This window comes from Macaca fascicularis, chromosome 8 (genome assembly GCF_037993035.2).
Source record: "Macaca fascicularis isolate 582-1 chromosome 8, T2T-MFA8v1.1".
In the NCBI taxonomy this organism is placed as follows: Eukaryota; Metazoa; Chordata; class Mammalia; order Primates; family Cercopithecidae; genus Macaca; species Macaca fascicularis.
The window spans coordinates 119,058,423-119,082,360 of record NC_088382.1 but is presented as its reverse complement, the minus strand read 5'-3'; the positions used below and the strand labels follow the sequence as shown (position 1 = coordinate 119,082,360).

General features: G+C 37.3%; 1 protein-coding gene and 1 long non-coding RNA gene across 3 annotated transcripts in view; one reads left to right on the top strand and one right to left on the bottom strand.

Moving 5' to 3' along the window:
* LOC135964804 (uncharacterized) overlaps positions 1-23,938 on the top strand; it is a 77,834-nt gene that overhangs the window by 8,820 nt on the left and 45,076 nt on the right. The gene's annotated exons all lie outside the window — the stretch shown is intronic.
* PKHD1L1 (PKHD1 like 1) overlaps positions 938-23,938 on the bottom strand; it is a 166,633-nt gene continuing 143,632 nt past the window's right edge. Inside the window, exons 69-78 of the mRNA XM_005563935.5 lie at positions 22,252-22,484; positions 21,886-22,053; positions 19,141-19,298; positions 16,550-16,685; positions 13,039-13,383; positions 9,219-9,370; positions 8,666-8,812; positions 8,167-8,320; positions 4,202-4,441; positions 938-1,124 (exon numbers count right to left, since the gene is read on the bottom strand). Of these exons, the coding sequence (XP_005563992.3) occupies positions 1,114-1,124; positions 4,202-4,441; positions 8,167-8,320; positions 8,666-8,812; positions 9,219-9,370; positions 13,039-13,383; positions 16,550-16,685; positions 19,141-19,298; positions 21,886-22,053; positions 22,252-22,484 (1,744 nt within the window). The 3' untranslated portion in view covers positions 938-1,113. The remainder of the gene's footprint in view (positions 1,125-4,201; positions 4,442-8,166; positions 8,321-8,665; positions 8,813-9,218; positions 9,371-13,038; positions 13,384-16,549; positions 16,686-19,140; positions 19,299-21,885; positions 22,054-22,251; positions 22,485-23,938) is intronic.

Sequence of the window (23,938 nt, the reverse complement as noted above, 5' to 3'; positions counted from 1 at the left end):
CTAGGAAATGGTATACAAGAGATAAAGGTATGGGCTTTGTTGAATTCTCTCAGCTGTCCCAAATGTTTGCTGAGTGTCACTTGCTGGAAGGCTCTGGATATGGCTTCAATGTCTTTATTAGGAGTTCTGCCAAACTAAGTATTCCCTTTAGAATTTTCTGAGTAAAGAATTGCTATTTTCAATAGTATTAGAGAGTTCGGTTAACTAAGCTACATTAGTCTGTAGCTTTTTTGCATTCTCTAATTTATCTTCTTGAAAATAAGTCTGTTCTGTTCTGTTGTTGACTTCCCCACACTTTATGCTTCATTCATCCAGGAAACAGTGAATAAGCATCCACCAGTTAAAGGAACCCCTCAACCCTCAACTGGTGCCTGGGGTTGAGGGGAGTCATGCTCTTCGTAGTGGCAGTTTTGAGTGGGAAGGAGGGGTAGGCAGAGAAGAAGTTTGGACTTATTCCAAAAGATCATTCCAAGGACAAGAAAACTTTTCTTAGAATATTGGCCAGAGTTTGGCAGATCCAGAAATACAGGACAGTCTAGGATTCCTGGGATTACTGTGAATCTGAAAGACAGCAACTCAGTGTGAAAAATCTGAGATGAGATTGTCATCTCAGATTGTGTGAAAACAATCTTGTCTTTCCAAAATCATTAGAAACTAGAATGGCTTACATTGTTGGAAATCAAAGCCTTATAAATGGATAGAGAAAATAAGAACGCCCCCCCCCGCCGCAAGTATTAAAAAGAGTACTTAAAATGCTTCCAATCTGATGTAAAGAGCTTCTTAAGTCCGAACTTGACAAGCTCTTTCCATTATTTAAGGGATTCTAGGATTTGTTGGTACAATAACTTAGAGGTGTCATATCTACTTCCAAATAACAGATTTCTGGAAGTTTATTAAAATGAAATAAGAACATACCAATATAAAGAATCAAAACAAATTTATATTTTGAAGAAATCTGATTTTAGTGTTTAAAGCTAATTAGTACATTGTATATATTATAAAAATATTTTTAGTATATTTTCATGAAAATGCTATAGACTTTTGTCTGTTGCCCAAAAAAATAGCTAATAATTCTTATATTTTTGTTTTCAGCCTATTCTTCAGAACAGTCCTTTAGTAGCTTCCTGAAAAATGAAAACAATACAAAACAATTTTTAAGTAGTAATAGCATATAGCATAATTTAAAATATATTTCATTAATTTTAACTTTTCTCATTTTTATGGTATAGTTAGCAGTATTTCCAAGTTTACCCATTTAATGTTAGAATCAGTAATTTTTTTGTAGAAATTTATAGATTGTGGTGCTTATACAAGATTTTTTATTTTTCACATTCAAAAATGCACTTTTAAAATATAAGATCTTTTATTTAGTGAAACTTCATGATCCTCTTAAAAGTAATATATTATTAGTTCAGAATGCAAAGTTATAAAAGAACCCAGCATTTTAATCCATTAATAGTGTTTAAATTATCTTATATTCTAATTGAAAAATGGTAGTTTATTTAGTAGCAAAGGAGAAGCCATTGATTAATCTTCTTATTTGGAAAAGTTCCTGGAAAAAACTCAGGAGCTACATCGTTTACTAATTATTTGAGAACAGAATTATATTAATTTGGTAAAGTACCAAAGTTGTCAGGAGTAAGCAGGATGAGAGTCAATAAAGATTTTTGCACGTAATGAGGCAATGCAAAATTCACAAATATATATGGAGCAATACTTAGCTAATTAGACCTTGTATTTTAATGCTTCTGAGAAAAAAAATAAAATGAATTAAAGAAATGCTTGTCATTCTATTATAAAATAAACAATTGGTCTTACTTTTATTACTATTCTGGAGACAAGAAAACTGGCATAAAAGTAATGTAAAACCCCCTGTCTATACTCAGCTATAAGAGGCCAGGACAAGGTCTCTGCAAACCATGCTTCTCCTTTGACCACTGGACTCCAATTAATTTTTTCCATTAGGAGAGAAGAAAGGATTTCCTTCTTCTTGTTTTCTGGCTGTTCCTGAGACACCAGTAGTTTGTTTCAGCCTGCAGTTTGTTTTGTCACTTCTAGACCCAGCCTTGCTATGTCCCCTGATCCTTTATATTTAAATTTAAAATCTAGTCTTGGCTTTTATTGCTCAATATGATTTAGTATTATTTTAAATTGTTACCTCACCTCAAATTCTTCCTCAACTTTGTTATACAGTATCTCTTATGTGATTTTTTTCACTAAACTGTCAGAAACTATCCCTCATTAAATGAACTGAAAACTGATTAATATATTCCAATAAAAACTCTTTACAATTTGCCTACAATACCCCTACTCAACATCTCCCCTTAAGTCAGAGGTAAAGACTCAACTTTCACTTTCAAGATTTAAAATCAAACCACATTTTTAGTACTTATAATATGTAAGGCATACAGTCCTGTAAGTGCTCACAATTTGGTGAGGAAGATATATTTGAATATAAGCTTAATACTAGTACATTACAGAAAGGACTATAATAATGATACAAACACAAAGTGCAATTGGAGACCAAGGGAGAGGAGAATTAAATGTAGAGTGGGAAGGAAGAAGGGAAACCTGCTGGATGAGGTGGAATTTGAGCAAGACCTAGAAGGATGCTGTGAGAGGTAACCTTGGTGATTAGAGGCTGGCAGCCAAGGTATAGATATAGGGGTTATGTGGGATGGAGAGAATTCTTTCTGGAAATGATTTGGTAAAAGGAGGCAGTCTTCAAAACTGTTTCAAGGTCTTTGACGTTGATACTGTTTTTTGCATGTAGTGAGGAATAGTTGAGGATTTGAGATTACTGTTAGCTTTACGTGACCTTAAATCTGACAGCAATATGGAGGATAGGCAAAAATGGCAAGGCATTAACTGAGAAGGGGTAGCTGGAAAAGTATGTTTGTAAGGAAATGATGAGGAATTCTGTGGTAAACATGTATGACTGAAGATGTTTTATTCTACTGTCATTTTTTCCTTGCTCCTATCATGTCCCTGTTCTTGAGTGCCTTTTCCCTCCCTCTCCAAATCTTACACATTTTATACAGTCCCAACTTTCATGTGTTCCTAATGCAATGACATTTGCAATCATCTCTAATCATATAGAGACCTCTCCCCTTTATTAATCTCTCTAATATTCAGTGTCTCTGTCTGCCTGTCATTTCTGGTACTAGCACCGTTATTATCCTTAGTGAAACTACACCTCCACCATTCTCAGTACCTTACCCCATGTGACCCAGGCCAAGCTAATTAGAACGCTGTGGCCACAGTGATTGGTTCAGGAATGGGCATGTGACCCAAGGCAGGTCAATGACATAGCTTTGGGGCTTTTCTCTGGAACCGTTGGGAAAAAGGTTAGCTTTTTCTGTATTGGTTGATGGGCTGGCAGAAGATGTTGGTGGGTACCTTTGTAATGAGGATTGGGGGTGGTGAGGAGTCAGCCTGGAAGTGAAGCCAACAACAAAGAGAGTAGAGCCAAGAGAATAAGAGACAGAAGTTCTAGAAGATACCATTTGAGTCCTTAGATCCAACTGTTTCAGAAACTTCTGGACTCCTCAGTTAAGTGATCACTTTACTAGCTAGATCATTTCAAGCTAAGAATCTGCATCTTGCAACTCAAAAAGAGTTCTGACATGACCTGCACTTTTGTTTCACCACATTATTTATTTATTTATTGAAGTACGTATTTATTTACATACATATTTATTTATTTCATTTATTTATTTTGACAGAGTCTTGCTCTGTCATGCAGGCTGGAGTACAGTGGCGGGATCTCAGTTCACTGCAGCCTCCACCTCCCAGGCTCAAGCGATTCTCCTGCCTCAGCCTCCCAAGTAGCTGGGATTACAGTTGCACACCACCATGCCCAGCTAATGTTTTTATATTTTTAGTAGAGATGGGGTTTTGCCATGTTGGCCAGGCTGGTCTCCAACTCCTGACCTCAGGTGATCCACCTGCTTCAGCCGCCCAAAATGCTGGGATTACAGGTGTGAGCCACTGTGCCCAGCCTTGTTTCACCACATTCTTATAGACCAACATTTAGTGAATAACATTTTCCATAGGTTGTCTTGTCTCTGCCATTGAGGCTGTTACTTTCTCTTTGTGTACACAGTGATATCATGCACAAGAGCTGGGCACACAGCCTTTATCCAGTAAACACTGGTACTTCAATATGTGGAGAAATACTGTATTAATGGACTGTACTTACTTAAAGTTATCTTCAAAGTTGAAACTGCAGCCATAAATATTTCCAAGAGCCACATTCTTCCAATCAGACAGCTAATTACTACAGTCATTATCTGGGCATATGTACCCACAGTTGATGCTTTGCTGTTGCTGCTGCTGCTGCCACTGCTGCTGCTAGAGACAGACTCTGCCAGCAGACTGAAAGTTCTGGATTCTACCCAAACAACATTATCCAGTATAAATTCAATCTTGTAATTTTTTCCTGGAAAAAAAAAAGCATCATAGTGTTTGATTTCCTTTTATGTTTTACTTGTTTTCATATAGTTCCCATTTGATTTTCATTGACTGAAAAACACTATATAGATCCTGATGAACTATTTTTGAAAGTTGAGTCAAATACGTTAGTTTAAGTACAGACAAGTATAAACAGGGTCTCAGAGTTAGAAGAGTTCTATCTGTCCATTAACTGAACAACAGGGAAGCTAGGTAGATTTTCTTTCTGTGGCAGCAGTACCTGCTTCTTAGAGCCCCTTCCTAGTGCCCAGGACTGGACAAAGACTGTTAGAAAAGAAATGAGGGACAATAGGGAAGAGAGATGAGGGTGCTGAATCTCAGTTTCATCCCTTCGTAGTTGACCTAGGAGTAGAGAAGCATCAGTCTCAGTTGGGGGCGGTGGGGATGGATACTGAACTTTTTTTTTTTTTTTTTTTTTTTTTTTTTTTTTTTTTTGAGACGGAGTCTCACGCTGTTGCCCAGGCTGGAGTGCAGTGGCGCGATCTCGGCTCACTGTAAGCTCCGCCTCCTGGGTTCACGCCATTCTCCTGCCTCAGCCTCCTGAGTAGCTGGGACTACAGGCGCCCGCCACCGCGCCCGGCTAATTTTTTGTATTTTTAGTAGAGACGGGGTTTCACTGTGGTCTCGATCTCCTGACCTTGTGATCCGCCCGCCTCGGCCTCCCAAAGTGGATACTGAACTTTTTATTTTGAAAAATTTCAAACAAGAAAAGAGTCGAAGGAATAATACAGCAAACAACCATATGCCCTCCATTCAGATTCAAAAAACTTTTACCGTGTTTCACATTTGTTTGAAGTTAGATGCTATTTTTGTATTACAAGGCTGTGACCCTTTTTCCTTACTCCGGGTAGACATTTTAGAAACATTGTTACTTGTGTTTAGAATGTAAAAAGTTAAAGAGCTCATCCAATATTATTTAATCTCCAGGTTAAATCTTCCCACAGTTTTGAATAGGAGATAACCAATATATTTTTCCTTGCTATAATTTCTTTTGGGTCTGTTGCTATCATTTATAATAGTCATCACGCAGAATAGCATTTCTAATACTTGTACAGCCCTGTAAGTTTTTACTCATCTGTTTTCTCTGTTATTTGTTTTTAAAAAGTCATTTCTGTTTTCATTCTTTATTTAGGAAGAGAATATAATTAGATCTTGATCACATCTGTGGTTTTATGAACAATTGCAATTCATTGTATAACTTTCAGGATATATGGGCACTGTACTATAGAATTTTCTGTCACTGACAATTCCTGACAATGGTGTATTAAATTTTTTTTTCTTTTTGCATTAAAAAAATCTGAATTTTTGTGGCAGGTGAGTTTTTTTTTTATTAATTTTCTTGATGCACAAATAATTTAGGGTAGTCCTTTTATTTTGTTTTTCTCCTCTGGAAGTACTGTGAAGAAGCCCAAGCTAGCTTTATGGAAAGACCACATAGAGGAGAACTGAAGAACCCAGCCGAAATCCAGAATCAGGTCCATAGAGAGATGACCTCAATTAGGCCATCTTAGCCAGCTCTAGTTAACAGAAAATCCCAGCTGAAGCCCCAGACGTTGGAGCAGTGATGAGCCATCCTGGCCCAAATTTCTGACACACACAATTGTGAGCAAATGAAATGGTGTTATTAGATTTGGGGCTGGTTTGTTACATAGCAATAGAAACTGCAACAAGCACTAAACATTACACAGGATGCTAAACAAATATGTCCCAGTGTCTATTAGTAATACTGTCTTTATCTAGGTTGGTTAAAGATGCAGATTCTTTTTCTCCCACCCATTTCTCACATCACCATTTTCTGTGTTAGAAACCACAACCCATATCTCCTCTACCCAAATACTCTGCTTTGCTCTTTATGGTGCTATATGTAGAAGAGGGGTGCTGTGCTGTCAGGCCACAGTCTGATCAGCAAGGGGATTTCCTTCAGTGCAGTGACTGTGGGGCTTACCTGTTAGAAAGAGTCAGTGAAAGATATTTTGTTAATTTTCTCACTAATGCTTTGTTGTTGTTATAATTTTACTGTGGTTAATCTACAAACTGGCTAACTGATTTAAAAATAATGAAGAGATCCCTATACTTGGCTTTCCCTATTGTACATAACCAGGGAACTGAGATGCCACACTTGATGAAGAAAAAAGGAGAGAGAGAGAGAGGAAGAGGGGAGGGGAGAAGGAGAGGGTAAGAGAGACGACAGAGGGGGAGGGAGGGAAGGATGGAAGGAAGGAGAGAGGGAGGAAGGAAGGGAGGGAGGGAGGGAGGGAAGGAAGGAAAGGAAGGAAAAGGAAACACATAGGTGAAGAGCCCTGGTACTTCTCCATGGCAAGTAAGACAGACACTCCCAAGGGAAGCTTTGAATTCTGAAAAAAACTTAATGTATGAAAGAAAATGCTTAAATTATTATTTTGTTGCCACAGTAAAATGCCAAAACCTATTTTAGTGCCTTAATGCCCCAGTGATCCTGGGTACTTTTGGAACATTGTAGTTTGAAGACCTTGGTCACAAGGTTGGTTCATTGCCACTGGGCACTTATTGGGTCCACCCTCATGAGGAGGTGAACAAACTTCTTTTCAGGTAGGGTTCTTGCCAGCTGCCTCATTTCCCATAAAAAAAAATTCCATTTGGACTGATAGTTAAAAGAATTTAGCTCTGCTCTTAACCAGAAAGCAGTGGGATACAAGGTACTTGTCTAGGAGCACACCATTGAACTAATTGTCATTTAATTATTAGCAAACATTAGGCTGAGATATTGCTGCCCAGTAGGAAGACTGAACATATCTGGTGTAGGGCACTAACAAAATCATGGAGAAACAAAAATTCAGGGAAAAAAAGTGGGGCGGGGGTGCCACTACATAGCCTTTTCAGAAGTTAAGGCCCCTGACTGTCTTAAATAGGTCCTGGGTTGGGAGAAATAGAACAATGGAGGCCTTTCTCAAATGTAAGCAGTTTATCCATTTCATTCTTTTAGATACTCTACATTCTATCACCAAGCGAGATCTGTTTGGGGATATATTATTTGGTCCCTGGTAGAATGGTTTTTACTAGTCCGAGTTGTGTCATCAACCTGTATGAAGATAGTATAAAAAACGTTAATTGTGGCAGTCATGGCTGTATTTCCTGCACCGATGTTCAAGATATTACTTAATAGAAATTAATTGTGCACACTTTCTGAAAAATCACAGGGGACATTTGTTCTGTTCTCAGAGAATATTATAATTCTCCACAGCAACTGGTCTGTTTATTTGATGGGTACTGTAAATTATGATAATGCTCATTTTCTCTTTTGCTTTGGCTTTAAGACCACAGCCAACTTTCTAGCCCAACTCTGAACTCCTCCTTTAAGACATTAAAGTTATATGAGCCTACCTTATCCTTTCTTTTATTGAATTTGAAAATCCATATGTTAATTTTTCTTACTGTAAATGTAATACATCTTTAGTAAGCAAATTTAGAAAAGTATACAAATGGATAAATCATGATATAATTTTGATTTCCTTTATTTTTTATTTTAATTTCTATTTTTTTCACATATTAAATCTACTCTTAAGCTAGACTATTTTCTGAAACAAGGCAAAATATAGCATTCTGATATCTATAGTTTATTCACCAGAGTGTTACCGAATGTTTTGTTCATTAAAAGACCATTATAATTGTCTCTGCTTAGGTTATATATGTGAGGATCCAAACTAGTGCACCCACCTGTTCTAAGGGGAGTAAGGTCTGTGTAATTGGCCCAACAGCTGCTAAACGGAATTGTTGTATTTCCACTAAGGCCATTGACTTGGTTATTATTGTAGTCCTTGAGTATGGCCCTCAAAGTTAGTGCAGTAATTCCAACTGATACACAGTTACCCTAAAAAAAAAAAAAAAAAAGTAGAGAATTATAACAATTGTTCTGTTTCCATGCTTTTAAAAATATATGCAAAACTTTATTTTCAAAAATGCCTCTTTATAAATTGAAAAGCTGCAGAAGCTCCTTGTTGCACACACAGAGTTCATAAATCTGAGCAGCAGAAGTTCATTTAACATCAGCATTTTTAAGACAGTACAAGATGGCACCCTTGGATATTAGTCCAGCTTCTAAAGGGGCTGGGCGATCCTCAGGCTGCCAGCACACCAGGATGAGTGAAACTGGCTCATCCTTCAGAATTTGTAGCTTAATTCCTTCACTTAAGTAAAATTTTGAGTTATGACTTACGTCAGAATCTGTTGCCTTTACCGAAGGCTGCTGAGGAAACGGCTGTCCCGGCTGTGCTGCCACCGGCTGAGTGATCACTAAGAGTGAGGACACGAAGGCCACATGATGAACAGGAAACGCAGACCTTTCAACTGGCTGGGCAGTTACCTGTGAATGCACAAGGGATGAATTGGTTTCTAGGTGATAAACTATACTCAGCAGCAAACTCATTTTAGCCAGGCTGAGTGTAATATATTCATTATTTATTTTAAAATATGCTCATTATGTAAAATTAATATAATTACAATATTTCCTCCATTAAATTTATGAAGCATTGTTATAAATATGCAAAGCAAAGCAAATTTAGAACCAATACACAACTTTTGGAAGATATGCTCCTTTGTTCAAACAACTTTATTATCATTTTAGCGAGCCTATGAAAAGTCAACAATAAATAAGAAACACATGCCTTCTAAATTATTGTTTTGAAATAGAAACAGACAGTTAAAATAAGAAATAAGTAATGATATTTTAAGTCCCGAAAAATGCATTTTTTCTAGTTGCATTTTCTTACCTTAATCCAGCCAGAGTCACTTGGTCTGGGGAGGGGATTAGTAATAGTCATGGATGAAATGTTAAATCCAAGGATACTACTGATTTTTCCTGAAATTACAGCTTGTCCAAGAGAACCAGCAATTTCCTGGAGTTCAGATAATTGCATCTGACCTGTAGGGAAACAGTATGGTGACATTTGGATTATAAAAGCATAGAACTGTGAAAACACATGAGAGTTTTTCACTTTAGCTTTCTTTGCATTGCTCCATTGCATTATAGAATTCCAAGGCTTTCTGATCTTCCCTGAGCAAAACACAACAGTCATATTAATGAGGGGAGGAAAAGGAAGAGCTCAGGAGAATATACTTTAAGTTGGAATTAAAGGAAAAACAAAGGTAGATAAAACAGATACAAGAAAAACGAATGAAAACATAGTGGGAGAATATATGTCTCTTAATTTAATACTTTCTCATACCAATCTTTCTTTACCAATGAAGCATTATCATGCATTTCTATTATCATATGTCATTTTAAAAGATAAAGTGTTAATTTTGGAATGGAAGGATTGTTAGAATCTATCATATTATGTGTATGTATTCATATATTAGTTGCTAAAGTTATTAAATTACTAACCAATTGTTACTGGCTTCGGACATTTGACAATTCTCAGTTACTTTTAACACTACATATAGTTTCTGTTCCCCTTTTCTAGCATGGCAGGTATAGGGTTTCCTCTTAAACCTTCTGCCCCCATAGTGCTCCTTACCTTATAAAGTGGTACCGTCATGCACCATATTCCCTTTTTCAGAAGCCTGGTAGTTTTGCTTAATCCCTGCTCCTTCACCTCTCCACTACGCCACATCTAATCCATTACCAATTTCTAAATCTCTCTGTCCCTGCTGTTAAAGTCCTAATTAAAGCCACATCAGCAGGGTTACTAAAACCACCTTTAATCTGACTCTCTGGAGTCAGACTGATCTTTTAAGAAACAACTGTAAAACAGGATAACGTTTTGGTGTATTGCAGGCCTTGCTAACCCCTTGTTCCTAGGTATCCTGTACCTTCTATATCCAGAGTCACGCCTTGAGGAATCAAATCACTGAGTTTCTTCTGTTAAAGTTAAGCCATAAAGTTTAGAGTACTCAGGAAGAAGAAGGTAACATCTTGGGCCAGCAGGTCTGACATGACACTATGAACCCCACAGTCCTAAGCCATTTCATTCCTTGTCAGTTTAAAAGGACTCTTTTGGATGATGCAGACTCTTTTGGAAAAAGGCTCAGTCTTTCAGATTCCTCCCTCTCCTCATACTCCCTCCAGAAACAGCCTTCTCCAAGGGGGCCTCCCAAGTCTGAGGGCTTGTGTATCTAGCTGTAGCAGTACAGAACTGCTTCAGGTCCATGCACTACTACTACTACTTTGTCTTCACTGGTTTTTGGCATGGAATGGCAGGTCTGATCCGGTCTGCACTGTTAACAGGTTCTCGCTGACCATTTGACATGTGAGGGCATTCATTTCTGCTGATTGCCATCTAGAAACCAAAGAACTTAACTTGAAGGCCTCTTATTCCTAACTCTAGAATTCTGTCTGCTCATAAGTGCCTTTAATACATAGGTAACCCCTTTCTAGGACATCTGGGAATTTCTGGATATCCTGATACTATATAAAAGCTATAAGAAGCCAGGAGTACAATTACATGAACATCTTTCTTGCCATTTCTCAACATTTTGTTGTGATTCACCACGTTGTAGGGTTCTCCTTGAGACTTGAAACACTATCCCAGTCTATGTCTGGAAAGCATGCCATTAGCTTGTCCCTCCCACCATCCCTAACTTCTATATTCTTCAATGGTCTTATACCTGTCTGGATACATCTAACAAACTAAAACAGATTTAAGGGTACGGATGTAGTAGGGATTGTATGTGGGGAAATGTATGTCACATGTAAGAAATAAATCCCAGTTTCTTTGGATATCTAGTGGCTAGTATGATAAATTTTGGACCTCACAATAGGTAAGGGCTCACCAGGGATTTCTAAGAGTAGGTGAGTAATCTGTATATGTGCCATCGACCCTCTACAACTCGTAAAGTAACAGGCAAAGTCCTGCTGAGTCCAAATCCTGAGCCTGTAAGTCCAAGTGAATACAGAACTGACGAAGGAAAGTTAACTATGACTCTGGGCAGAGAACATTGTGGGAGATCTGGTTGCAACACAAGCCTATGCTTCCTACGCTCTTCTAACCAAGAGTTTATAAACACCTCCCTCCATGCAGGCAAGCCTTCCCACAGGCTTATCCCCCAATGGAAGAAACTTCCGCCTGCTTAGCTGGTAGAATTCCAGAGTGATAATATGGTAGGTGCATAGAGTCAATGCCTAGAAGCAAACCTCTTGAGAAAATCAGTGACGATCCCTAGTGGCATAAAATGAGAACTCCACCCAGTACCCAGGTTTACACAGAGCCTAGGAGTTTAATGATAAAGTGACTGAAGACAGGTAGATAGGGTAGATCCCAACCTTGTGGGGCTGCAGTTTATACACATCTGGAAGATCTCTTTAGGAAAAGGAATGCAGAAAAATCATACCTTTATAGCTTTCATAATAACATTCAATGATTTGACCACATTATGAGGACCTCTCCTAAGGTATTGAAAGTGAAAGCCCCTCCCAGGACTTGTATCAGTAAGGGGACTTGAAGCGTAAGCTTCATAAGCTGGATGGTAGATCTTCCTCTGACAGATGCCTGCCTCCCCTATTCTTGGGGAGGGGTACACCTAGGTCAGAGTACTTGTGCTTGACCACTGAAGACAAAGGCATGGCTGCAGGTTAGCAGTGGGGGATGTTATTGCATGCCAGAAGACCAGGAAAGTTCAGTAGTACCTCAAGAGATGCATATGTAGAGCAGAGAAGTTGACCCACTCTGTAGCAGAGGCTGTGAAGACAAGATGATAACACGAGGATGGAGGCCAGGACAGCCCCTTGGTATTCAGACCCCAACTTGAAAGGAGCAGATGGATAGAGAAAATTTGAAGAGCTGAGCATTTACCCAAGTGCCCAAACTGAGTAACGCTAAGGAAATGGTTTAAGCCAGCAGAGATTTCTCTGATGGGACAGTTGAGCTTATTTTTTATCTCTGATAAAAACTAGAAAGTGAGGGACACAAAGAGGGGATGATGGCTCATGAGGATGATTTGCTCAGTCACAGGAAATAAAGACAGATTATGTACTTGCACATCTGCCCTTGTTAGGGTGAACCTGTGACTTTACCATGGACATCTAACTCACAGCTCCACTGCTCAGAATATCCAAGTATATCTACTCTTTTTCTTAAGAAAACATCCACAGTCCTTCCTTTGACTTCCAAAGCTCTCCACGTCTAGCACCTGTCTAGCCCTCGGCTACACCTCCAGCAGCTTGTCTTTCCTGGCTCCTTCCACTCCAGACCAATTGGACCTGTTTCCTCTCTTCAAATGCACCAAACTCTCACCAACAGTTTCCATAGCCTGAACACTCTTTTTCCTCTGTCTTTTCATTGACTATCTTCATCCTTAATCTTTCATCTATAAGGTCACTTGCTTAAGTAGGTCTTCCCAGATCTTTTTATATTAGATCAAATTCTTTTGTTGAATTTATTAATCATAACAATAACAAAACAGAGATTCAAATTCCTTCCAATTCTAAGAGTTTGGTAGTACAGGAAAAAGGGTCTCTAGGCGCGTAGGAGGGTTCAGGATGTGGGGTTGATGGGACTTCCTGAGGCCTGGCTCGCCAGGCCCTGATCAGGTTATTTATGGATGTAGATTTGGTAATTGCATTCCTCCATCTCAAACAACTGTTATTCATACCTGTGGTGCCATTGCTTAAGAACTGAATAGGAGGGTCTCCAATCTCTATTTCAATTATGAATCCCATGGATCTCTTCCTTCTCAGACTCTTCCCTCTTATCATTTTGCTGATACGGATTTTGTCACTTGGTATCTTTAGGAACAAGGCAAGATTTCTAACCAGATTGTGAGAGGTATAAAAGTCATCTTCTGTTGCAGCAGGTAATTGGAAAGAAACAAATATCACTGTGGCAGTGTGAATTTCAACAGGTATAGTTCCTTTAACCAAAAGATAAAGCAGCTGGTAGGTTCTATCAAAGTAGTTTTCACCAAGGACAGTGGAATCCAGGTTAGGAAGAAATTGGTCTATGAAGGAAAAAAGCCAGAACAGCACAGCTAAGTATTATATATTATCACAATCAACATGCATAACTTAATGTTTATTTAAATTTAGAAAATCCCCCCAAAATTCAACTTTATCATTCTTTCACAAGAAAGCATACCTTTTAAAAACAAAAACACTTATAGAGCTGACTTGTGAAATTAAAGCCACTCCTTTAAAAAATACCACAAATAATCATTACACATTGTTTGTTTTAAAAAATAATTAGCTATATAGACACAGTATAAATGAGAAACAAATTGAGTTATGATCCCAGGAGCCTATACTGTACTTGAAACACTATTTCCATGCTCATGATTTTAAAGACTTGACTGAAGGCATTTGGTAATTTAAAAATATAAATTTAACTTTACTAGTTATCTAATTTATGCAGTGCTATATGCCAACTCTTAAAAGAGCATTTACAATTCAGTGTTTCTATTTTAACTAAGGACAAAACTGTGTAATATAAATGAAGTATATGTTAAAACATCTCAGAAGAACCTTATACCAACTAAACAGACTTACATTTCAGCCTGAAAAAGTTGGTGAATGCAAAACAAACTCTGCTAGGGAACTGAATTTTACAAAAGTGATTGAGATCATTATAATGAATGAATAAATATGTATTATTTTATGGCAGAGTATCAACAATGTCTAAGAGCTAATAAACCCACTAACACATGTTGAGCCCAGACAAACGCTGAATTGTGTAATAGTGGTGGTATGAGATATGTAGCTTCTTACATTTCATTGTGAGGTTTACTGGGAAAAAGAAATTAAAATTTTTGGCCGGGCGCGGTGGCTCACGCCTGTAATTCCAGCACTTTGGGAGGCCGAGGCGGGCGGATCACAAGGTCAGGAGATCGAGACCACGGTGAAACCCCGTCTCTACTAAAAACACAAAAAATTAGCCGGGCGCGGTTGTGGGCGCCTGTAGTCCCAGCTACTCGGGAGGCTGAGGCAGGAGAATGGCGTGAACCCGGGAGGCGGAGCTTGCAGTGAGCCAAGATCGCGCCACTGCACTCCAGCCTGGGCGACAGAGCGAGACTCTGTCTCAAAAAAAAATAAATAAATAAAAATAAAAAAAAATAAAATTTTAGGAAGAAGAAGGAATTTCACAGTAATGAAAGAAGCAGAGACAAAGATAATAAAACATTTGGGTAACCCCCAAAGTATGTATAGGTTCATAACACAGGGATATTATTTTGCATTCCAAGTGCCAAAGCAAAACGCTCACTTAAAAGCAATGCTGTTTCAGAAAAACACCACTACCACTACCATAAAACACACATTTATCTGTAAGAGGGCAGTGGTAGAATTGTTTTCCAGCTCTTCAGCACCTACATTATCAATTCTTTACATTATATTCTGTCTATGGAGAACAAAATAATATCCCTGTGTTATGGATCTATACATATTTTGGGGTTTTGGAAATGTTTTATTAATTTATGTCTCTGCTTTTTTCATTACTGTGAAATTCCATCCTCTTTCTAAAATTTTAATTTATTTTTCCTAATAAGCCTCACAATGAAATGTGGTAAGAAGCTAAATGTTTTATTCCACTATTAATTATACAATTCAGCATTTGTCTGGGCTCAATATATGTTAGTGGAACTCTCTGCCTAAGAAGATAGTTCCTATTTTCCTGACTCTGAATGATATTGCGCTTGGTACCATATGTGTTATTTGAAAAGAGTGAAAATTTTATTAAAATTAAGCTATAAATGCCATTTCATTCATGACACAACTATTTATATATAAAAAGTAGTAATGCTGACTCTCTTAATTTAAAAGAAGGCAATATAGCATAATGGTTAAGTGCATGGGTTTTAGAGCTAGACTGTTTTTGAGTCCTTGTTGTGCACCATACTAGCTTAAGACTGCTATGGACTGAATTGTGCCCCCATATTTCACATGTTGAAGCCCCAACCTTCAAGGTGATGATATTTGGAGATGAGAGCCTTTGGGAGGAAAGAGGGTTTAGATGAGATTGTGAAGGGGGAGACCTCATGATGGAATTAGTGCCCTTCTAAAAGGAGACACCAAAGAACTTGCTCGCATCACAGTCTCTCAGTCATGTCAGGACACAGCAAGAAAGTGGCCATCTGCAAGCCAAGCAAAGAGCCCTCAGCAGAACATGACCATCATGGCACCCTGATCTCAAACTTTCAGATATCCAGAGAAAATAAATTTCTGTCGTTTGAGCCACTCAATCTGTGGTATTTTGTTATGGCAGACTGAACTAAGACTACTATCTTGGCAAATTACTTCCTGTGTCTCAATTAGCCATCTGTGCCTACCTCAAAGAGTTACTATGATGTAGTAACAATGAGTTAGGCATAAAGCATGTAGAGCTGTGCCTGAAATATATTAATGTCTCTGGAAACATTAGCAATTCATGTTATTAATAGGAATATGACTTCTTCTATAAAAGCAAACAGATTACCCATTCATATTTTCAAGTCTAGCTCATATTATGATCTACCACACACATCTATATAATGGTTAGCTAAGATTATGGATCACATCAAAAGATGAGGATGAATAGCCCATGTGGAATGGAATGTATGCTATTGGCCTCATTAGAATCCTGTTTAACAAAAAGACTTACATAAGCAGATATAAATCCTGGTTTTACAAATATTGGTCAATGAATAAGTTTAGCCTCTTCCATATGTTTCATTTAACAAAAGTTTATTTTATCATATTTACTTCAAAACCTTTAGTTGATGTTATATTAGCTTTCTTGGCAATAATTCTTATGACCGCCAATTAATTTAGTCTCTAACCTCTATGAAATAGAAGTAAAGTCAAGATAAGGTGAAAATTTTAAGCAAAATCTCTTCTGAACATAGGAAGGACTGAATTCAATGTATGCGAAATGAAAACATTCTTAGGAAGCAAAAGAATGCCCATGATAAACAAAAACTCATACCTGCATGTGCACAGATAAGTTTCATTAGGAGTGATCTTTCAAGACACTCATGTTACAAATGAACACATCTTAGTATTTGGTGGACTATGGCTAAAAACTTGTTTTCTTCTGCATTATCAATAGATAAAGAATTAAAAATACTAATAATCAGACATTTAAAATGTTACAAATAAGTACATATTCCATGTGTACTGTATTTTTTGAGAAAATACCTTTGTACAGATGGTTATTAAGTTCACAGTGTTTCTGCTGGGCATTCCATATTGTATTTTTTGGACAGACCAATGAGTTGTTCACATAGACATCCAAACGTTGAAGTGTGGAAAAGAAAATTCCTACTAGAACAGCCTATTAAAAAAAAAAAGTTTTGTCTTAAGAAAGCAATAAAACAGAATATTTGTAATTTAGCACTTAAACCATGCTTCAATATTGTATACTTTCTGCAAACTATTAAAACTAAGTTTTGGCCGGGCGCGGTGGCTCCCAGCACTTTGGGAGGCCGAGGCGGGCGGATCACAAGGTCAGGAGATTGAGACCATCCTGGCTAACACGGTGAAACCCCGTCTCTACTAAAAATACAAAAAATTAGCCGGGCGAGGTGGCGGGCGCCTGTAGTCCCAGCTACTCCGGAGGCTGAGGCGGGAGAATGGCGTGAACCCGGGAGGCAGAGCTTGCAGTGAGCCGAGATCGCGCCACTGCACTCCAGCCTGGGTGACAGAGCGAGACTCCGACTGAAAAAACAAAACAAAACAAACAAAAACCTAACTTTTATGGTTTTGGGATAAGTGATGAACTAAAATTTTAAAATGGGCTTACATTCAACCTTTCATACAGATAGTACAACTTAACCCTTAATTGACCATTCTCAATAGAAAAGTACAAAAAGATAAATTATTAGATGACTATCTCTAAGTTTAAAAAAAGGGTCATTTAAAAGACAACAAAGGACAATACAGACTTTCAGTGTCAGGAACAGGGAAAGGGGGACTTAGCTGTACTCTGTATAATGCAGCCACACAAAATTAGGTACTTCATGTTGGAAAAAAAATGCTCATCTCTGAGAAAAATTTGGTAGAAAGACTAATAAATGTCAAAATAACTATCCTCTCTGATTCAATTTTATTCATTTTTCATGTTTATATTGCTTACATTTCATGCTATCAGCTATGATCATAAAGAGACTGGCTTTTCCAAGAGCAGGGAAGGATTAATATGGATTTTAATAAGCTATACATAGTTCTGGAATCTTCTTTTGATATTGTCTTCAGAGGCTCAGAATATTAACAGTCACATTACTTTGTAGTCACCATTCTCATTTTTAGAGTTAAAATATTCTCTTCTGAATTTTTTAAAAAGAAAATTTTGAGTTCCTATTTCAGCCATGCGGTATTCTAAGTGCTGGCAAGAGCCACTGGCTTCTTTGAGCTTATATTCAAGAGTGATGAGAGACAAAAAATAGAAGTAATAAAAGGTAAAGTAGGAAACATGGTAGATAGTGATGAATCTTGTGGAGAAAAGAAAAATGTAAATCAGGGTGCGTGCAACTTGGGAGAGCCAAGGAAGAAGGCATGATCTTGGAGGCCTATTGAGAAAGTGGAATCTGAGGCGACAGGAACTTTAGCCGCTTAGGGTAGAGTGTTTTAGGCTAAGGCAACATGAGAAACATAGGCCTAGGGGGTAGCATGTTTGGTGTCCCTAGGAACAACAAGGAGCTCAGTGGGGCTGGAGGAGTAGAAGAAGCCAGAGAGCTCAGGGATGAGAGAGATTCCCATAGGGCCTCACAGGTCATGGTGAGGATTCTAACTCTTGGACAGAGACCAATAGGGAAATTGTTACAGGGTTTGAGGCATGGGAGAGACGTGATCTGACATATTTTCAAGGTATCTGGCTACTAAGTTGGGGACAGACTACAGAAGGGCAAAGGTGGAAGTAGAAAGAGGAATTGGGAGGCAATTACCATGATGCAGGAAAGGCTCAAACTGGATAGTAGCAGTGGAGGTGGTGAGAAGTGGACAGATTCTGGTATTTTGAAGACAGACTCAAAACAACTTGCAGATGGATTGGATGAGGAATGTGAGCAAAAGAGAGGAGTCAAGAGTGCTTCCAAGGTTTTATCTGGTGCGAAGGGATGGAACTGCTGTCTCCTGGGAAGGGGCAGGTGCCTCCTTCCCTTATTCCTTTCTCTGCTTCACCTTATCAGCATTCTTTCTTCACATTAAACACCCTGGGACTTTAAAGTCTCATATTCTTAGAAAAGAAAATCTGAATTATGACACTACTGGTTAAACTCATACTCTTTTCATACTAATTAAATATAAATTTAATGATCCTGTCCGAGTTCAGTTTCTAGCAAAGACTTGACATTATTGAAGATATTAAAAATAACATGCTGCAGTCTCTGAAGTAAATTCCAAAGGTGTATTTCTGACATATATAAGTAATAGCAGCATTGAAGAATAAGTATATAATTCCAAGTGATCAGTTTTGAAGGTACATTATTTTTATGTAAAAATTAGGTTTGCTTGTTAATCATGCAAATCATAGGCATCACTGTCATGCCTCATGTATGGAGCACCAAATCAAGTGCATATGGCAAGGGGATGATGGTGATGCTTGGTATTTGTACCTTCAGGCTAATGAAAACTGTCTAGACTAATAATAATTTCGGTGGTACCCTGATGCATCCTTGGAAATGGGCTGTAAGGCTGACAATGCTAGAATAAGGGAGGAGATACAAGTCTTAGCAGATAGAAATAACATGCAAATAATCAACAGCAATTACCCTTAAGATATCTTGTCCTACCTTATTATGGTCAACATTAAGCAACATCAGTCGAAGATTCTGAGGACTGGTGCCAGTGAAGTAAACTTCATAAGATGTGTTCAGAGCCACAATGCTGTGAAACAGCGATAGCCTTCTCTGGCATGTATATCCAGCACACCAGCCATGATCCTGTGGGCCTAAATCCATGTAAAATGAAAGTGCATATTCCTATATAATGCATTTTATTAGTATAAAATTTGAAGAGTAATTGTATTGAAATAAATTGCCGTGGTCAAGTTGAAATGCAAGTTCAGCATTTATACCTATTACCCATCCACCGTTACCCAGCTAGCTAAGCTATTTCTCAAACCTTGGCTTAAAAAGGAAGGCAGAGAAGAAACTTCTTCCTATCACCCTTACTTTTACACTGCCCAGGGTAAGAAGGGTGGTAATAAGAATTTGTATTGGAAGGTCACTGAGAGAAATAGTAGATTTGCATATATCTCTACTTTAATGATAATATTCAAGCCTAGGCCACATGGTGAGGAAGAAAATGCTTGATCCTTTCTCCTCCCTACCAAATAAAAGCTTGAGTGGGAATTGAACTTTCTCAGGCTCTTTGTTAGGAAATGTGCTATAACAGAGTTAGTTTGTTACCAATAGGCTCTGTACCTGGAAAACAGGGACATCTGAATGCCTGAACCATTGATTCATTAATTCGTTCTTTCACTCATGCACTTGTTTTTTAAAAATAGTTAATTTATAAATTCAGCAAACACATTCATCTAATCAAGTCATTAATCTTCCTCCATTTTAATTTCAATTTAAGAAATTTTTGTTGACAATTGTTACTACAGGTACTATTGGAGTGTTAAAATCATTAATTAACTGAAGCTACCCAAGAAATAACACTCCATCAAACCCTCTAGAAAGCCAAGAAATAGTGAATGCTTTTCTCCCTGAATCCAAACATTTTCTGAGCAGGTTTAAAATGACTTTCATAACAAACTTCTGTATTTCACTTAGTTTTAAAGTGGCTGAGATTATACATATATAAAACATTGAGTGAAATATGGAATGAATTTTATTGATGTATTTATTCATTAGGTTTTCTTTATTTCCTAGCTTACTTGGAAGTATTATCAATATTTATAACTACACTTCAATCAAATTTTAAATCAATATAAACTTCTAAAGCTCCTGTAGAGCCTAACCTTTTCCTTAGCATACAAAATACAAATCCTACTTAACTTTCTTTGTGAGTTTTGAAAACATAAAGAAATATCTATGTATAACATAAAAATTTAAAGTGGCAAAAGTCGTATTTTTAAGATAAATAAAATTTAATGTTAATATTCAAAAGGAAACTTGAGTGATTTTCTGTAACTTTTATCTTGGGGAATTTTTTTTCCCCGTCTAGTATAGCACATCCCAAGCTTCAGTGATTCTTCTAACACCTTCATGATTTTTCTGTGCTGCTATCATTTACATAAGAATTCTTTAAATTGATAGTCACTTTTTAAAATTTAAATTCATATTGAAGAAATATGTCTTGTCATAATTGCAAATGGAGAACTTGTATTGCTTGCCAGAAAAGGGAAATGTAAAAATAAGACAATGAAATCTTTATCCACCATATAAAACAGAGCTATTTGGAAAGATCTCTTCTATTACTCCATTATTCATTGACAGTTCTAAAGTTATTCTCATGATCTCTGCTTCATAAAATCCAAAAAGCAGCATCTAAAATTGGGTTGACTGCAGGTCACAGAAACCAGGCATAGCACACATTGGGGTGGGAGAAGTGAGGAAAGCCCTAGAATCATGAAACTTTGGAATACTCCTGATTTAGTTCATTCTGTTCTTACAAACAAGTTTTTAAAGCATTCATATTTTATTGATTTCTAGAATATTTTGGTACATGTTGTGACACCACAAGGGCACAGAAATCTATCTAATCCAAACTATATACACTTTCAGCACATAAAAGATCCTAATCTAAGCCTGTTTAGGGACCAAGTTTTGAGCCCCTGGTGTCATTTCAAGAATATACGATGAATCCTTGTCTGTGTTTTCACTACCTTAAGAAATTCATCTTACTCATTCAAAAAACCTTGGTCTCCTGAGCATGGAGACCATTACCTTCCTTCTCTGCTACAGCCTCCTAAGACCAGAATGGAAGAAACCTGATGCTACAGCTTGACCAACTGGTCTTGACAATCAAAGGAATTAGAGATGAAAAAACATGTTGATGGCAAGGTAAGTCTTCCAAAGATTCATGAGAATAAAACATGAGCAGGCTGAGAATACTGCTTGTCAGGTATTCCAACATTATCAATTTTTAATATACAACACATTATATATATGATATTTTTAATATCAAACACATTATCAATTTTTAATATACACTAGGCAAATTATATTTTTTGGAGATACTTGGACTATTTTTTTCCTTCAAAATACTTATACCACCTTATCAATAAAGTATGAAGATCACTCCAGAAATAACTTTCCCCCTTCTTCTTGCTCTCCTCTCCATCCCTCTTCCCCTCCTTCTTCTTTTTATTTTAATGGCCAATTTTAAATAACTGTCCTCGCTTTCCTGGATGAGGTACTGCAAGATCAAGTCTCTTCCCTGCGCATTGCTCATTCTTACAAATGGAAGGCAAACAAGGCCTCATGTTTGCTAGTTGTGTGGGGTAAATAATTTATGAGATGGCTTCATGCATTTAATAACAAACAAATGTTTTGAGTAACTCTAGTTTACGCATATTGAATACCTACCATTAATGAGATCAACATAACCATTGCCCATTATAGCCACTGGGGAAAGTCTTCGAGTTTCTGTGTCAGGATCCAGACTTTCAATAACCATCATTGCATATTCCATCCCAAAGCACTGATAGCTCTGCCACTCTGGAATGTACTTACAGGTTGAATCTCTAATAATTCCTAGAAACATATTATATATATTTTAGCAATAATACAGAATCTCTTTGTAAAAGAATCCTCATAACATCTTTTTCTTGTTATGCCAGTTTAAGAAGCAGAAAATATAAGTTATTGGTTGAGTAGATAAGTCATTAAAAATAAAACATATATTTTGTTTCATGGGTTTAAGGCCTAACAACAGAATAAGATCCAACAAACCTTTATGAGGTGCTTTCTCTGTGACAGGAATTCTACTTCCATTCAAGAATGTGAGCATCGCCTTAGGAATTCTGTAGTCTCCAATTCCTACTTGGCTGTTTCCATCCCATTCATATTCTGCTTGAGGTATCACAGAACCAGCACTCCCCAGAAAGGAGCCATCTATGTCTCTAAGAAAAGATTTCCTCTTGGCATCACAAACCATGTCTATACAATCAGATGGATTGACTTTACTGTGGAGAAAAGTTGAATTATTCAGTTCATTGTTTCTAGAGAGCAATATGAATATACTTGAATATTTGCTAACAGGGTATCCAAAAAAATTAATGTATTAAATCTTATTTCAGAGAGGCTTCAAAGTGGGACCAAGTAGCCTATGTAATTAGCATTGGAATGAGGTCTGCTTTTCCATTGTGTTGATTTGGTCTATGATTATGAATTCATTAACATTTCAAAACAACAAATCATACCTGTGGGATATAAAATCAGGATTCCACTTTTCTATTCTATATATTGTTGAATGATAGATTTCTTATTTGTGCATTGTTCACAATATACTAACATTTCTCCAGAGAGTAGGTGAATGATTACTGTTTTACAAGACATATAAAATCCCTGTGTTGGCAGGGAAGTCTTTATTATTATTTCCTTTCCTTCTTGTCTTTAAAAATTATGAAAGTATTGCTTACTATAAAATAATCTAAAGATTTATTAAAAGCTCAATCCCTATCACCTTCCCATTCTAAGCTTTTAGGCTCATCACCAATTGCAGATTAGTATATATTCTTGTAGACCTTTGTTTATGGATATATGGATATATTTGGATTGTGTTTATTATGCTACATATTTTAGTAACCATTCTATAGATAACAATAAGAGGTAAGATAAACTCATCATGCAATTCAAACGTAGATGGTATTTTGCCTCATCTTGAGTTATCTGGAGTGTTGATTGATTGTTACCTGATTATAATCATAAAACAGCAGCTTAACGTGTAAGGTACTATACATTCAAATGGTATACATACAATATACTCATAGAATACCATGATATATACCATGGGCAGAGTTATAGTAACAGAATAATAGTGAACAGCTCAGATCTATTGAATAGTATCTAGAATAGCTCTCCCTTTTTGCTATGAGAAACACGTGAAGTTTTTAATACAAGTTATTCCTTACATAATATACAAGTTTTAGAGAAGGATTTTAATAAATATTTTTGTAGTTCATGTGTTCTTTGTATTCCAGTATGTGCAATGTGTTTTTGTAAGCAAGTCTGTGAGTAGAGTGCCCAGTGGCAGTCTTTTATGTTGTGGCTTTGGGCTCTTAGTTTAGGTTCCCAAGAAATAAAGCCTGAGGTGTGGGTTTTTGTTCAAGTAAATTGCCAAAAGAATCCTCTCAAAAGGGGGAGAAGAGAAGTGGTTTATCCAATAGCTTTAATCTGATGCCATGAAAACCTCTCGCACATAAACTGCACAGCAGAGTTGTTGCCACCTTAGGACAAAGCAGCCAGCCTTGTACTCCTGAATTAGTCAGTCGTTTTACAGGGACTGCAGGGTGGTGGGAGGGAGCGCTTTGGATTCCTGTGGCTAGTTCTATTTGGCTAAGAGCAAAGTTCTGAAAAGCCATGGATTGTTATTGGCCAACACTGAGAACATCTGGGGGTTGGGTACACTGCCCAGTAA